The sequence below is a fragment of the Talaromyces rugulosus genome, chromosome VI, assembly GCF_013368755.1.
Source record: "Talaromyces rugulosus chromosome VI, complete sequence".
Classification (NCBI taxonomy): domain Eukaryota; kingdom Fungi; phylum Ascomycota; class Eurotiomycetes; order Eurotiales; family Trichocomaceae; genus Talaromyces; species Talaromyces rugulosus.
In genome coordinates, this window is record NC_049566.1 from 4,457,029 (window position 1) to 4,472,611 (window position 15,583).

The window sequence follows — 15,583 nt, forward strand, 5'->3', positions numbered from 1 at the left end:
ATCAACATACCACGCCAGGTCATTCCCTTCCTGCAATTCGTATCCAACAAATCCACTCCCCAGAAACCGGAAGCGATTACAGCTTCTAAAATCCATGTCAAAATCTTCCGGGCGCAAGTCCTCGATCAACCGCTTGAACAAAAGTGCGCTCCCTGCGAAGGTTGCCGTCACCCTTCCATCCACAGTGTTGTTCTTGTACCAGCTTCGACAAGACCCTGTCCACGTCAAGGTCTTGTGAATTTGGTCAGAGTACACTATGAACTCTTCTATTGCACTCTCCTTAGGTACAATGGCTTTGATGTCTTCAGATGCGACCTTCTTGATCCACTTGATCATGTACTCAGCGCTCCAACCCAAACTTTCCATGAGGGAGCCGTGGCCAATAAGGGCGTTCGGCCCTGTGAACATGAAGTAGTTTGGCATATTCGCACTTGCGAGGGATAGATATGATCTTGGTTCCTTTGTCCACATTTCGCCTAGGTTGACTTTGTTACGTCCAACAATGGGGTATCGGGGACGGTAAGAGACATCGAAGCCCGTTGCGCACACGACTATCAACCAACGTTAACCAAATTCTGGAGTCTCAGAGTAGATATGACCATACTTATATCAACTTCATGGAAGTTTCCATCGGCAGTTTGGATACCGCTGTCAGTGACCTTGGTGATTGGGCTTTGGGTCAGGTCAACATTCGGCCTCAAAAAGGATTCCAAATAACCTTCTCCAGGTGTAATTCGTCGACAGCCTACTTCGAACTTTGGAATCATTTTTTTGCATAACTCGGTATTGTGATTCAGCTTTTCAGCCATTTGCGTCTGCGCTAGATGCAGGACATCCGAGTTTAGCGGCGAATTTTTCACAAACTGAAATATTAGCTTCACTGACTATTGCAAGGTCGTGTGTCCTCGCGTACCATTTTGAAGCTATCATTGATATTATGAATGATTTGTTTCCTGTACTTATGATGATGTGTAGGGTTCTCTCGAAAAATCCTCTTCTCCTCATCCGTATACTCCGGATTACCGGCAGAGTCGTCTTTTCCAAGTAGAGAAGCGGGGTTCATTGTGCTCACAACCCATGTTGGGCCTCTCTGGAAGCTGGTGACGTGCGTTCCCTCCAGTTTTGCCATTTGAGGCAATATTTGGATTCCAGATGATCCATTTCCAATGACTGCAATCCGCTTGTTGCTGTAGTCATACCCGTGGTCCCAATTTGCCGAGTGTACCATTTTACCCTTAAACTCTTGCAGGCCAGGAATCGAGGGCCATGTCCATGAGCTGTCAAAATATTTAGTATTGTTTACAGTAGAAATAAACGACTCACTTCAAAAAACCCTGGGCTGATATCAGAATATCCGCAAAATCTTCTACGACCATGCCACCATGTTCGACCATAACCTTCCATGCTCCTCGATCTTCTTGCCAATACGCACCGACAACGCGATGATCGTATTTCACATGGCGTTCGAGATCCCACTTTTGAGCCGTTCTCTTCATGTACTCCCATATTTCCGGGCCAGTGGAAAAGAAATGAGTCCAGTCAGGATTAGGATCGAAGGGGAATGCCTGGAAATCAGTGTTTAGTGATCAAAGGTACATATATATAGGCGGAGAATCGCTTACATATATGTGTGATGGGACGTCGCAAACTACCCCTGGATACGTGTTGACCAGCCATGTGCCCCCAAGCTCGTTCCTCGACTCGTAGATGGTATGATCTATTATGTCCTGCAATTCAGGATGCTGATGTTGAAATTTGTGGGCAAGTGTAAGCCCCGAATACCCTGCCCCGATTGTTACAACACGGAGTCTTCTCGGGGTATATGCGGGCACATTCTTTAAAGTAGTCCCCACTTCTTCTAGGTGTTTCTTCTCGCCGATATGTGCTGTAGTATCTCGTGATGTAAGACCGTTTGTGCTCCTTGGCACATCGCTGGATCCCACCATGCTGAGCTTGTTGTGGTCTAAAAGATACCTTGTGTCAATGTTCTGCGGAAGCAGCAAAGAGGATGTTCTTTGTATACTGGTAAGTAGGCAGTGTTACAAAGACAATAATATGCTATTTCCTTCTCGCAACAGAAAAGGCAGAATACCTTCATTGGTTAAATAGATGCCAATAGGTAGCAAAAACGGCTCGTTCCGAAATACTGCTCAACTTGACCGCTATTATCTCCTAGTGATCTCTTCATTTTCGCCGAAAGTATCTTAGGCACATTACAGAAGTCTCTGCAAAAAGCAAGCACCAGGAATTTGATTCATTGTGGTACTTCAGTGTATAGGAATTTATTGTGGGGTGACCGCCGGTAAGTGGATGCATTTCGCCGAAATACCTTCGTCGATCTGGACTTGCAAGTTAGGAGGAGTCGGGACGAGGATTGTTTGACGGTTCTTTTGAGGGTCAAAGGCTGTGCGATAAAAGGCAGCGAAGGGCCATTTAAACCTTTGTTGACGATCTCGCTGTTGTGTTCATTTGCACGTTTGATCTTCAAGCCTTGTTAATACACCACGATCCAGTGAGAGTGCTCAAATTCCCGGTCAGAATCTGCACACTTCGTCAGACTCTAATATGGGTTCTACAAGCGAAAGGGCCGAGTACGATGCTCTCATCATAGGTGCTGGGTTTGGTGGTTATTCCATGCTTCCAAGGTATGTTCTCAGTTCGGGAAGACCAACCAGAGGCTTAGACAAGGACAAGACTGCGCAGATTGGGACTTCGGGTGAAGCTGTACGAAAGAGGGTCAGGACCGGGAGGAGTCTGGTAAATCAGAAAAGTCCGATGAAGATCAAGTAAGGACCCAAACTGACCGTGGCCACAGGTTTTGGAATCAATGTATGTCGATCGAAATGTCATGTTATGGCACGCGCTAATTGATTAGATCCTGGAGCTCGCGTGGACAGTGATTTGCCAGTCTATCAGCTGTTCGACAGAGAGTTATGGGAAGATTTCACATTTTCCGAGCGCTTTCCTGGGTGGCGAGAGCTACAGAGCTATTTCGCCCACGTTGAAAAGAAATTGGATCTTCGAAAAGACATCGAATACTGTAAAAACGTTGAATCTGCTGATTGGGACTCCACGCGCTGTCGGTGGCTGATAACCTGCTCCGATGGAACTGAGGCCGAGTGCAAATGGATGTATCTGTCTGTGGGGTCTTCCTCCAAAACGTAATCCATCAATCGCCTTGTGGTATGTTCCCAAGAATGTTTGCTAAACGGAAACAGGTACGTTCCCAACATTAAAGGTTCTTCCGATTTTCGAGGCGAGTTGTATCACACAGCACACTGGCCATATTACGGAGCTAGCCTCAAGAATAAACGTATTGCAGTCATAGGCACAGGCGCAAGTGGAATCCAGGTGATTCAGGAATCTGGAAAACAGAGCAAGCACCTCACGGTATACCAGCGAACGCCAAACCTTTGGTAAGTCACTCGAACCGTCAAATGTAGGACTGCCTGACCGAATTGTCAAGTCTTCCAATGGTCCAGCGAAAATTAGACCCCGTTGAAGAACAGAAAAAGAAGGACGCGGGAATTTACGCTGAGGCTTTCAAGAAATGTGAAAGGACACCAGGTGGAATCCTATATGAAAGCATAGATAAAAACACGTTTGATGATACGCCTGAAGAGAGAGAAAAGTTCTACCAAAGTCTTCTCAAAGACGGCGGCCTTCAGTTCTGGGTTGCTGGGTATAAAGACGTGATGACAGACCAGAAAGCAAACGATGCGGCGTACGACTTCTGGCGCCGGATGGTCCTCAAGCGAATCAATAATCCAGCAAAAGGAGAACTACTGGCCCCGGAAGTTCCCCCGCATCCATATGGTGCAAAGCGGCCCTCGCTGGAGCAGAACTACTTTGAAGTGATGAATCAAGACAATGTCGACATTGTCGATGTCAACCGCTTTCCTATCGAAGAGATTAATGCTACAGGTGTGAAGACCGCTGCTGGCCAAGTCGAGGTCGATATGATCATATTTGCCACCGGTTTTGATGGGCTGACCGGTGGTCTCACGGATATCCAAATCCGCGGCACGGATGGGAGGACTCTCATGCAGCATTGGGCAGAAGGCGTAAAGACATCGATTGGCATCGCGGTGCCGAAGTTCCCCAACATGTTCTACTTGTTCGGGCCACAAGCTCCGTCGACCTTTTCGTAAGTGCATTTCTGCTACTATCAATCATCGTTCCCCCCTAATGCGAAACAGGAGCGGGCCATCGTGTATACAATCCCAAGCCCGGTGGTTAGCGAGGGTGGTCGAGAAGCTTGAGAATGACAAGATTGAAAGCTTCGAGGGGACAGAAGCGTCTGCGGATGAGTGGCTTAAGATGGTTGGCGAGAAATGGGATGCCACACTCATTTCAAAGGGGAAGATAAGTCTACCTGTCCTTCTCCTGTGGTCTAAATACTCACTACTTGCACAGCTGGTGGTCGGGTGCGAATATTCCAGGAAAGAAAGTTCAACCCCTGAGTTGGGTAGGAGGACTGCCCACCTATATGCAAATGCTTGATAGGAGTCTGGAGAACCATTATCAAGGGTGGCATACGTCGCACCTGATTGAGAAATATGCACCCAATGGCACAACCAATAGTGCCGGACATTGACGGTCGAGGCCTGGATAGCACAAGCCTTGCTTCCTAGGGCTTCTGTGCTGTAAATACCGCCTTAGTACGAATGGGGTTCAGTCTGGGGAATATAGAGGCAAATCGGTCACTGGAATTCAATTATTAGGGTGCCATTCATGGACTCGTCTACTAGTCTTGCAGTATGTATCGGAGCATTGACCTTCTAGATGTCATGAATGTAGGCCCTGGAATTGTAGTGTCGATATATATCAATTACTTTGGATTAACCGTAGCAGTTGCCAACCTAGAAGTGGAATATAAAATTAGTTTGAGGCTTCGCATGCCCTCCCCATATCCTGAGCCGAATCAAATCCAACTCACATTTCCTCAATTCCGGGACTTCGGACCAGATTTTCTGGCCTGTTTTACAGTACCTTCTCTATAAATCCATGTAAGAAGAACATGGTATGGTCGAACTTCGAGGCTGAGACTCAACTGGTTGATCGATACTATCTGAAACTACGTGGACAGTCCAGTAGTAATACACGTGGTACTATGAGAAACCTTCACGTACAAATAGATCGGCTAAAGGTTTCCAACGTCGCGCACAAACCTGCCAGCCACATACATATTTCTTCAATCCTGGATGATGAAGAGAGGAGGGAAGTTTCATGTATTTGCAAGCTCCTCAACCCGTATTTGTGTATCTATCTAGAAAAAGACCTGATAGAATGACCTAACGACTCTGACTACCTACAATCGATACGACCCCTTTACCAGCATTCCTTACGTATTGCAAGCTCTCATCCAGGCGCCGTCCACTGGCAATTCAACACCGCTGATATAGCTTGCTCGCTCGCTCACTAGCCAGACAGCAGCCTCAGCGAGCTCTTCTGAGGTCCCGAAACGCTGGAATGGTATTAGCCCAAGTAGTTTAGAATAATCGGCACCGTTGGCTCTGGCTTGTTCGACTAGAGGCGTATTGATGAAACCAGGACATATTGCATTTACTCTGATCCCATCCGTCGCATACGCAACGGCATCTGTTCGTGTTACGCCCAAGACGCCAGCTTTTGAAGCAGGGTACGCTCCAGCGGTAGGATGGGCTGTGAGACCAAAGATACTGCTAATATTCACAATGGCACCCCGCTGAAGCGGACTCGAGGTTGCATGGTTACGTGTCTTTAGTGTGGCAGGCTGTCTGAGCATTTGGCGGAGTTGCGCTCTCTCGCACAACCAAATCCCACGGAGATTGATGTCAATGACGCGATCAAATGCCTCGACTTCCAGCTCATGGGTTCGCAGTCGTGGTTTGCTGGTAACGCCTGCACTATTGATACAATAATGAATTGCACCAAACTTCAGAGCGCCTTCTTCCACCATTCGATCAACGTCGGCTTCGCTGGACATGTCCCCTGGGAACAAGAGAGTCTCCACACTGGGTTCCATCTCTTTCAGTTGCTGGGAGAGTTTCTCAAGCCCTTCTTCGCTCAGGTCGGATAGAACCAGCCTTGTGCATCCTTCTTCGACAAGAATTCGAGCGCAAGCATGGCCAATTCCGGAAGCAGCTCCCGTTACAAGACCGACCCTAAAGCATGCAATTAACATAACGCTCTGAAAGATGATAACAGCCCGGGGAGTCTCGTGCTTACCCTTTCATTAAGAGAGGAGACATGGTGACTATGTCCCCGTCGTCCAAACTACCACGGTAGATTCAGCAAAACGGGTTGGGAAATTTGTCCTGTGCACAATACTTCTCTGCACTATGCGGGAGTATAAAGCGACGGCCCCAGGAACTACTTGGTCCTTCCAAAATTTTAATGTCTTCTGCTTAATTAAAAAGGCATTCGATAGTGAGTTCTTCTAAACGTGATGGTGTTGCTTTTGCAAATTCACTTCGCCACGCAAATGGCAGATCCTCTCTTTTTGACTTCCGCAGATTGCTGAGACCAAGTCGCCTTCTCACGACTCGAAGACAAACTCACGAAGACCCGAGGTTAGAGTGTTTACCCCACAGCGATCTGCAGAATAACATCCTGAAACCAGCCGGGCGGACGATACCTAGCGGCGGACAAAAACCCCGAAGCCATTTTCGCCGAAATCTTGACTCGTTAGGGAAACCTAGATGCGGCACGAGAGCCCTCGGCGATGCGGATGAGGTTCAGACTAGGGGTCGAACATTTCTTAGGCATATTCGAGTACAATTGGTTATGCAAGGCTATGAGATATAGGCAAAGGGTCTTCCCGAAAAGCTCGCGTCCGAGATGCTACGACGCTGATACATAGTTATTTCTTTCGGATAGCCCCCTACTAAAGCTAATTTTTCCGTCAAAGTCCATGGGTTCTACCCTAGAAACGCTCAGACGTTACAACTATAAGACGCTCAGCTTGGGTATCGATTTATATGCATTGGCTGATTTTGTGCTTGCATCTACGGCCAACGGCTGTGTCTATCGATATACGTAGTCGAATTCCAAATTAGATACTGAATATTCGTTATCTTCTTGACTTATATTGGGCGGGAAAACTAAACGGTTCGCATGCTCGAAAGCCATCTGCCAGGGTCTGTCGACAAGAGAGATATCTGCATGACCTGAGTTCCCTCCGACATCAAAATGACCCTCTCAAGTGAGGAAGTGGCTGAAGTCAAATCCTGAATATCTTTGAATAATGTAAAGGCTAAAGTCTCCGCCTCCCTGTCATCCTTGTACTAATCCCGCCTGTTCCATACCCACCACTTGCATTCAGCTACTCAGTCTCCCAGCCCTCTGCAGCACGAGACTGCTACGGCTGTACGGAGTCCACCACCAGGGAAGAGGAAATGTCGTTACTAAGCCAGGTTGGGAGAGCCCTAAGGCACTCCCTGCAAGTCACAGCTTGGCGTGGACTTCTCTTCGCGTGCCATTTTAGCACGCACGAACATTTGTAAATCCCGCAAGGCGATGGTAACATTCTCGTGGGCATCTTCTGGAAACATAAGATATCCATGCGGACTTCCAGGATAAATGCGAATGATGGCTTCTCCGCCGGCCATCATCCACTTTACACTCATGAAAACGGAATCGTCCAGCAAGCAGTCCTCTGTACCACAAGTAAAGAATGCTGGGGGCAGATTTACGGTAGCAAGGTCAGCAAACAGGGGCGATACTTGCGGCGAAATAAGCTCATCAGCCGTCAGCCCGGGCAGATACGCTTCTCGGAAATTCGTCATAACATCCTCGTCCAGCATTAGCGGAGGTTCTTTCTTGAAGTTTTTCATGCTTGGCAACCATTGTAGCGAGTATGTTCCAAAATTGCCAAGGAGACCCAAAAACCGGAAATTCGCATATCGCACCACAGATGAGTGTGCCAGATGGAGCATCGTAAGTACCGCAAGGTTTGCTCCGGCGCTCTCGCCACCAACAAAAGCCAGCGGGCAGCCAAACTTGGCCTGTGAATTGTCTACTAACCATTCGGCAACATCGTAGCAGTCTTCAGTCGCGGCGGGGAAGGGAAACTCGGGCGCCAGTCGATAGCCAACTGAGAGACACAACAGACCACACGTGTCGGCCACGGTCTGCAGGTATACGTCTGATGAGTCCTCATCGTTCAGGACCCATCCACCACCATGGATATGCATAAATACAGCCCCCGGTGGCTTTCCTGTCCGAGGTTCCAGCAACCGACAAGGAATGTTTCGTTGAGGATCGCGCGATGGAAGGGCGAAGTTTCTTGCAGAAGGCAAGAGGATTGGAGCGGGCAGGGGCGAGCGCCCACCTCGGCGCAGTGTTCTGTATGGTCCGGCTCCAATCTAAAAATGGTGAAGTGATTAGTGACTGTTTCTCCCGTGCCCTTTCTACTCGCAGATTATTTTCAAGGAAAAGCTGTATGTGCAAAAGTAGACGTAACCATAGGAGAACTACCAACCTCGTACCATCTTGGTATCCCTGCCATTGTGTTTTGTAGCTTTTGATTGAAAGACAAGGTGGCCGAGGAAATGGAAGAAGGGTCGAATTTCTCATAGTTTATCGTTATATCACTCTGGAGAGGCATCGCCGTTTAGAGCAGGTCGATTGATCGCCGAAGAAGCCGTTCCTGACCTAGATTAGAAAGGCAAATAGGGTTGGTGAGTCGATACAGAGGCAAAAAAAGAAACCGGAGCAGGTTCCTCAAGGGTACTATTGACATTTTGGGGTAGTGGCAGGTTTTATAGGCTCCGGTGCGGCGTCGCCATGTCGGCGAAGTACGTAGGCGAACTAAATGCAGCCTGTCAGCTACCTGGGGCTGATATTAGTGCACGCGGGTTGTGCCGTAACGTACAGCACTGTAGTGTACATTATTTTTGTTCCTCTAACAATGTTCTAGATCATAAATAGAAAATTTTGTAACGTCGTAGTTGTACTACTACTAATCTTGAACCGGTTCCTCCAGCCGGAACGTATACTTGTCGGAGTTTCCTTTCCTCGTTCGCTTGAGGCTTGTTGACTTCCTCAAGGAAACTACTCTAATGGGCCATGGACAAAGACCTAATCTCATGTGAGTCCACTTCCAATGTCCGCTTTTGGCTTCAGTATTTCGGTATAGGAGCACGATTGATTTAGGGTCTCTATGGGATCCAGATATAGTACAAACAAGATATTCGCCCACAGTAAGAAATGCCATTACTCATTAAAACTAGATACTGAAGGACTTCTATTTAATCGAGAAAGCTGTTTAGACTACTGCTCGGCATTGGATTCCCAGGGTAAGCCATCTATGTGGATTAGAAGATCAAGGCCATGTCAAATCGTCCAGTGCTAAAGAGCCAAAAGGCTCTCCTTGAAAGTCAGCCCATTGCATCATGTCAAGGGACATCAACGGATCCAAAAAGTTCTCGAATAAGGCTGCTCCGGATGTGGTCTCAGGTGCTGTGCGGGTGTTGGTGGAGTGTTGTGCACCCATCTCACCGAGTGGCATCGGCATTGTCGTAATGGTGCGCTCAGCTACCATGCCGTCATTTTGAATACCAACCGGGGCCCCAGATTGCATTGATCGGCTGAGACAATTACGAACATCGTACTGTGGACCACTTTGGTCACACGGATTGTCCTCAACCAGGAGCTTTTCCACCAGCTTGCGAAAAAGCCAATACATCCACCCCACAAACGGCCAATAGTTCTTGAACTCTGAAAGAGCCAATACACAAAGTTGTAACCTATGCTTTATAACCCGGCGTCGTGATCCGCCACTTCGCCGTAGTTGAATAACATGGATAGTAAGGCAAGCGAACAAAATCGCAATCCTTGGAAGAAACTGTAAGTACAAAATGACGAAAGTCACAAGGAACTTATAGTAACATACAGATGTACAGAGGCACGACGGAAAAGTCCCTCAGCGAGTAAGTCCTCAACGATTCGAGTGACAGCGTTCGCAGAAACAGGTGCCACTGAAAGGTCATGCTCAGGTGTTCCCTCTAGGAATATTTGTCGATGTAGTGAGATTTTGCACCAACTGAAGAGAAGTTAGTGACGTATACAGTAGGACTGCTTGTGACTTAATACTGAAAGCCTAGGCTTAGCATGTTCGCCAGCAATTGTGCCTCTTGGTTGTTGTCTTCGGAAGATTTAAGGCGTTCCGGTAGACACTTGTCCCAAGCGGTGAGTTTTGCATCCATCTCTTTTCTGAAGGTTTCGGTATTCTCATTTTTCTGCGTGGCCTTAATGATCTTGCCCACTGCCACTATTAGCCTTGTTGGCCTCGCTCACGTATAGGGTCAACACAAACGTAAGATAGCCAATTTAGCCATTTCAATTGAATGCCGGACACCGAGCATGTTGGAGGTATCATCATCCGTTCCAGTGTTAGCAGGACCCTCAAAGTCACCCACTTCCAGCGGCTCAACATCACAATCATCGTCATGAATCAGCATTGGTCGTCCGAGAGAAGCCGCATCAAAGCGGTCTCGCACCTATGTCAATTAGCAAGCAGCAAAGCCAGCCATAACATCAATTCATGGCGTACATAAAAGGTCCACCAAATCCGCTTCCACAGCTTTTGATCTTTCAGAGACAAGTAGGAGTGTTGTGTTCTGCCGAAGTATCAGCAGAAACAGGTAGCTCTTTCGAAATGGCTAACCATACGAGCGATGCATGCCGTTGGCTTGGGCCAGCCGCACTGCCGCTGCCAACCAGTGACTACAGTCTTTCTCCTCCGTGGGGCTTCCCCACCAGAAGGTCATCAAGAAAAGTACCTGGATCACTGTAACGCGATTCTGCTCATAGTCTGCATCGTAAAGAGCTTTGACTCGTTGGTAGAGGGTAAGTTGTGCGGAACGTCTGCTTCCCCAATTTACCTTGATAATCTCGTCATCGCAACAGGTCGTCGCGACAAAGTACAGTGCCTGAAGGAGGAGTATAGACGCCCGACCAGCTTCAAAATCTTGGAGAAATTGTTCACGATCCAGGATCTGTTGCATTGGGAAAATCCATCGAAAATACGCGTCAAGGAGTGCTTTCTGCACAAACAGTGGTGGGAGGGAAAAGGCGCCTTTCTTCCGCAGCAAGTCCATTTCCTCCTGCTTGAAATCGAAATCGCCTTCCGGGACATCATGAGGTCGTTCATCTAGAGTAGTCGGAACCTGATAGTGGACATTATTTGCCAGAGACTGTGTGCTGACTGATGCAGGGCTGGCCGATTGCTGAGAATTGCCGCCGCGGGCTTTCTGAATGGTCCAGGCCCAGATCGAGTCGTTTCCAAAATACATGACCTTATTGGAGACATTCTTCGAGTGTGGTGTGTTCTCGTATTCTTCGGAGTTCATCAGCTGGACAAGAAGCATTTCGGAGCCTTCCTTGGGTTGTTCCTCTACGGACCCATGAGAACGAGACTGCGTCTTGGGGCTTTTTGCAGGACTTTGAAGACTAAAAGAAGTATCCGGTAGATCGGCTGTGACTGGTTGCTCCTGGCCTTGGAATGGACTGGGGGTTGTCGATTCTCGGCGGTCTGCAGGAAGTGCCTGCAAGCCATTGGGAACTGGTGAATGCGAGTCTGCACATAAGTTGATAGAGCTTGTAACATACTCAGGTCAGCAAGCTCGACGAGGGACATGACAGTATGTCTCGATTAATACATACGTGACGTTGGTAGATCTACGTGGCTCACATGCTTCGTTTGCCTGCAGACAAGCCTGACATCGCTGGAAGCGGTTGTTTTCAGTTGGACCTGTTAATGAAGGCTCTGGGGTCCTGCATTTGATGTGGCGAGCACTGCAGTATCGACATGCAAGCTTACGCTTATGGCGCCGGTAAACTCGACTTGTTGAGTGATTCATCTCTTCGCGGAGCATTAGAGGCTACGATTGTAGAGCTGTGTTCAAGAGCTGCCTACTAGCTTTAGCTAAAAGATGGTCGCTTACAAACCAGAAAAGAGGGTCCAAAATAATGGTGGTACTACGTATAGTTCATGGTAATTCCGGGGGCGGGGTTATGCCAAACGAAAACTCGGCTCTCTCGGCTATTGCAGGATTTGCGGGGTTGTTTATATACACAAGTCCCCATATAAAAACTTTCCTAGTAAATTAATAAGGACACTTGCCACACCGAAATCGGGGTCTGCATTCCACGGTTTCGTGTCCAGCCATAGACACGTATTCCTAGCTTAGTATCAGGTAAGCTTTCGAGGTCTGGAGTCGCAAAGGAAAGATGGGAGAGATCAGTATGTACCACGTACTGTGAGCCCATACTATTAATGGTTGTGCTTGGTCAAGAAACTACAGTAGGGTCGCCAAAAAGTGCCAAATTGGATATCTGGGGGAGCGAGGCAATGCTAATCCTATTCACATCTCACTCCGCCCGTTATTCATCAAAGATAGCCTTTTGGCAATGTCCACGAGGCTGGTGTTTCGTTCGGTCCATTCAGAAGTCATTGGTAACCTACCACCGTTCTCGAGGTCACCCCGAAAGACTGGGGTTTGGCATTCGCAGTTGTCATATAGCTAAAGTGACTTCCACTGTTATGTCTTCGAACTAGCATACTCTCGCTTTTATGGAGCGTTGATGACCTATTACAAACCTGACAATGTTCCCATCCCCGCAACTAAGAATCCTGCCAATCTAAGATGAATTTCTTAGAATCGAATTCGGGATGTTTAGGTAGAGTAAAAACTAGGGGTTTACGTATTTTCGCCGAAATCCACCATTCCGCCAACGCCACTTTTTGATCCAAGGGGCCAAATGATATGTGAGCGCTCCCGTTATAGCACCTATACCGAGTCCAAAAGCATTTATCGACTTCCCCGTGTGGAGCTTCTGTCTACCCCACGGGGAGCAACATCCACGCAGAGGAGTCCGGGGAAATTTGAGAAATGGAGACTGAGTGGCGTTAATTGACTGCGAAGAAGCCTGAGTGTCCCTGGCTAGTGATCTTCCTTGATGAACTATGTTAGCTACGCTCCCTCCTCCTGGCTCTCACTCAACATGATCAGTACAGTACATTGCAGAAAGATATATACACATTGGTAAAAATGGAAGAAGACAAAGCATACACCCATTCAGAGGTCGAACACTCAGACCCAGACCCTATTGAACAGTACTTCCATTGTACGTGAAAGGTTCCCCTTGTGCTCTGCTGTTCGCTTCCGTCGTTGACTTATTGGCAGCGGAGCCTGCATGGGCAAGATGGATTCCTGGAGGGTACTCACAGTCGCGATGCCTCAAGCTCTCCGGGAAACCGATGCTGTTAGCTATCCTTTCCTTCGCCGGAACGTGCATCTTATTCTTTGGCTATGACTCGGCCGTCATGTCCCAAGTAAACATCAATCCGGACTACTTGCAACGCATGAACATCAATCACGGAACAAATAGTGACGCCGCACGAGTTGGGGGCCTTGTAAGTTTCTGGTTCGCTGGGTTCTTTATTGGTAGGCATTCTCAAATCCTCGACAAAACCTCAAATCTACGGGGCTTGACTCTGAACGACTCGAATAGGAGCTATCTTGTCGGGTAGCTATGCGGACTCGCTCGGACGCCTCAGAGCTATCCAGATGGGTTGCATCTGGGGCATACTGGGCGGAGCACTATTAGCGGGAGCTCAAAACTTCACTTGGATGGCCATCGCCCGAATCATCAGCGGAGTGGGGTGTGGACACCTCAACACTATTACGCCTATCTGGACCTCCGAGCTGGCAGACTACAACCTACGAGGCGCATTCGTTGCTGTTCAGTACGCTCTAGCTATTTTTGGTGCTCAAATGTACGTGCTAACATACCCCCCGCCGCAAAACATATGTTCCGAGTATAACTAACCATACGAAGCGTCTACTGGATGCAATATGGATGCCTGAAGACTAGATCACTTACCTTCTCATGGCGTTTTCCTCTAGGTTTCCAAATGTTATTTCTCTTGGTCATCCTGTTGGTTGCCCCTTTCTTCCCAGAGACTCCCCGTCACTTAGCCCAGACAGGGAGGCTCGAGGATGCAAGAGAAGTCCTAACTCGTTGCCGTCTCCTCGCAACTCGAGAGTCGGTCAACCAAGAGCTGGAGGAGATCAAAACGGCAATCCGTCTTGAGGCAACACAAGCGTCACATGGCTTTATCTCTATGATGTGGAAGAAGGATGTGCTTCACACTCGTCGGCGAGTTGCTCTTGCGATGGGTATCCAATTTATGCGGGAACTTACTGGTCCTGATGTCATCGCTGTATTTGGGCCTCAGGTGTTTGCCCTGAGTGGCTGTAGGCTTCACTCGCCCAAAACGTGATGAAAACCTTCTTGACACTGACTACGAACTTCTACTTCAGATTCTGGGGATTGGCCATCAATTCTTGCTGGCCTCAACTTTATCGGCTATATGTGCTCAGCCTTTATCGCTTCGTACACCGTCGAACGCTTCGGAAGGAGGAAATTGTTGCTGACCGGCTTGTTCACCATGGGTAGCCTTTTGCTGATCTGTGGAGGTCTGGCGCACAAAGTGTACGACCTCGCCGAGGTTGATCCAGTTGCAAGCAAGCGTTACGGCAGTGGAGTTGTGGCTTGTGTGTTTCTCTACACTATGGCGTTCGGTGGTACCTGGATCGTCGCCGCGTAAGTCCTTTCCCTTCCTCTCTTCCAGGGGTTTAGTATTACATTTCTAGATTACTGACAAAATCTTGCTTGTCCCAATAGCTTCGTATATCCTACCGAGGTATTCCCGCTAGCCACTCGTGCCAAAGGTAGCGCGCTCTCCATGGTCTCCTTTGCGGTTGCAGGCGGCGTTTGCAACGAGATCATTCCATATATCATCTCAGCCGCTGGGTTTTGGGTCTTTATCATATTCGCCCTGTTGAACTTTGTGCAGATTCTTCCAGTGTGGGCCTTTTACATTGAGACCGCCAATCGTCACCTGGAGGATCTCGATATTTTGTTCGCCAGCAAGAGTCCCTTTGCCATTAGAGCGGAACGAGAGTACGATGAGAAAAAGCGCGCTCTCGGGCTTCGTGAATCGGATGCTGTCCTCAGTGGCTGAGGGCCAGGTAGGTATGGACTCTCCAAAGGATAGTCAGGCAATGATACGGCTTTATCACCCTGGAGATTAAAGATATGGTACATGTACTCATAACACCCATGATATCATACACGGACTACGCATGTTACGCATATGCTGGAAGTAGTGTGATTGGTTGGAGGTTTTGTGATGTGTAAAGAGGAATTTTACTCTATGTTTTTGTATTCTTGTCTTCTCCATTACCTGCATCCTCAAGTAAGGCACACAAGTTTATATAAACGTGTCGCTCTAATAGGATCTCATATGGAATGTTCGTACATTCCTTATAGATTTTAAAAGCTACTATATAGGCTATCATCAACTATCTTAACCTTACATCACTTAATTATCTAATTATATAAGCAGTCTTTAATAATAAAATCTTTTCATGTACGTGAATAATCAAATGAATATATTAAAGTATTTCTATGAATTCGAACAAGCTAGAGATCCTGGCAATTGGTACTGAATCGCCTAGTCTCATAGGGTGGAGAATTGGCGGGAGGCAATACTTTTACAAATTCGGCGAAATAGTAACTTTCGCAGATC

General features: G+C 47.8%; 6 protein-coding genes across 6 annotated transcripts; 2 read left to right on the top strand and 4 right to left on the bottom strand.

Moving 5' to 3' along the window:
- Nucleotides 1–12: 12 nt before the first annotated feature.
- On the bottom strand, nt 13–1,946 carry TRUGW13939_11846 (uncharacterized protein; the record flags this gene model as incomplete). Its single annotated transcript, XM_035494950.1, has 5 exons — nt 13–551; nt 605–863; nt 914–1,277; nt 1,324–1,565; nt 1,623–1,946. Coding segments are annotated over 5 exons (1,728 nt in total), but the record flags the coding sequence as incomplete, so codon positions are not given.
- A 619-nt stretch (nt 1,947–2,565) lies between these two features.
- On the top strand, nt 2,566–4,503 carry TRUGW13939_11847 (uncharacterized protein; the record flags this gene model as incomplete). The annotated part of the gene is made up of 7 exons (XM_035494951.1): nt 2,566–2,645; nt 2,704–2,757; nt 2,816–2,829; nt 2,876–3,161; nt 3,219–3,416; nt 3,467–4,147; nt 4,200–4,503. 7 exons carry the CDS (start codon nt 2,566–2,568, stop codon nt 4,501–4,503), a joined length of 1,617 nt encoding a protein of 538 aa, XP_035350844.1.
- Nucleotides 4,504–5,344: 841 nt separating this feature from the next.
- Nucleotides 5,345–6,233, bottom strand: TRUGW13939_11848 (uncharacterized protein; the record flags this gene model as incomplete). The annotated part of the gene is made up of 2 exons (XM_035494952.1): nt 5,345–6,146; nt 6,211–6,233. 2 exons carry the CDS (start codon nt 6,231–6,233, stop codon nt 5,345–5,347), a joined length of 825 nt encoding a protein of 274 aa, XP_035350845.1.
- A 1,176-nt stretch (nt 6,234–7,409) lies between these two features.
- Nucleotides 7,410–8,491, bottom strand: TRUGW13939_11849 (uncharacterized protein; the record flags this gene model as incomplete). Its single annotated transcript, XM_035494953.1, has 2 exons — nt 7,410–8,348; nt 8,465–8,491. The coding sequence occupies 2 exons, from the start codon at nt 8,489–8,491 to the stop codon at nt 7,410–7,412; spliced, it is 966 nt and encodes a 321-aa protein (XP_035350846.1).
- An 816-nt stretch (nt 8,492–9,307) lies between these two features.
- Nucleotides 9,308–11,861, bottom strand: TRUGW13939_11850 (uncharacterized protein; the record flags this gene model as incomplete). Its single annotated transcript, XM_035494954.1, has 8 exons — nt 9,308–9,818; nt 9,878–10,027; nt 10,078–10,249; nt 10,301–10,484; nt 10,538–10,604; nt 10,657–11,583; nt 11,650–11,737; nt 11,807–11,861. The coding sequence occupies 8 exons, from the start codon at nt 11,859–11,861 to the stop codon at nt 9,308–9,310; spliced, it is 2,154 nt and encodes a 717-aa protein (XP_035350847.1).
- A 1,176-nt stretch (nt 11,862–13,037) lies between these two features.
- On the top strand, nt 13,038–15,016 carry TRUGW13939_11851 (uncharacterized protein; the record flags this gene model as incomplete). The annotated part of the gene is made up of 6 exons (XM_035494955.1): nt 13,038–13,113; nt 13,173–13,433; nt 13,501–13,765; nt 13,828–14,246; nt 14,313–14,595; nt 14,677–15,016. The coding sequence occupies 6 exons, from the start codon at nt 13,038–13,040 to the stop codon at nt 15,014–15,016; spliced, it is 1,644 nt and encodes a 547-aa protein (XP_035350848.1).
- Between the last annotated feature and the right edge of the window lie 567 nt (nt 15,017–15,583).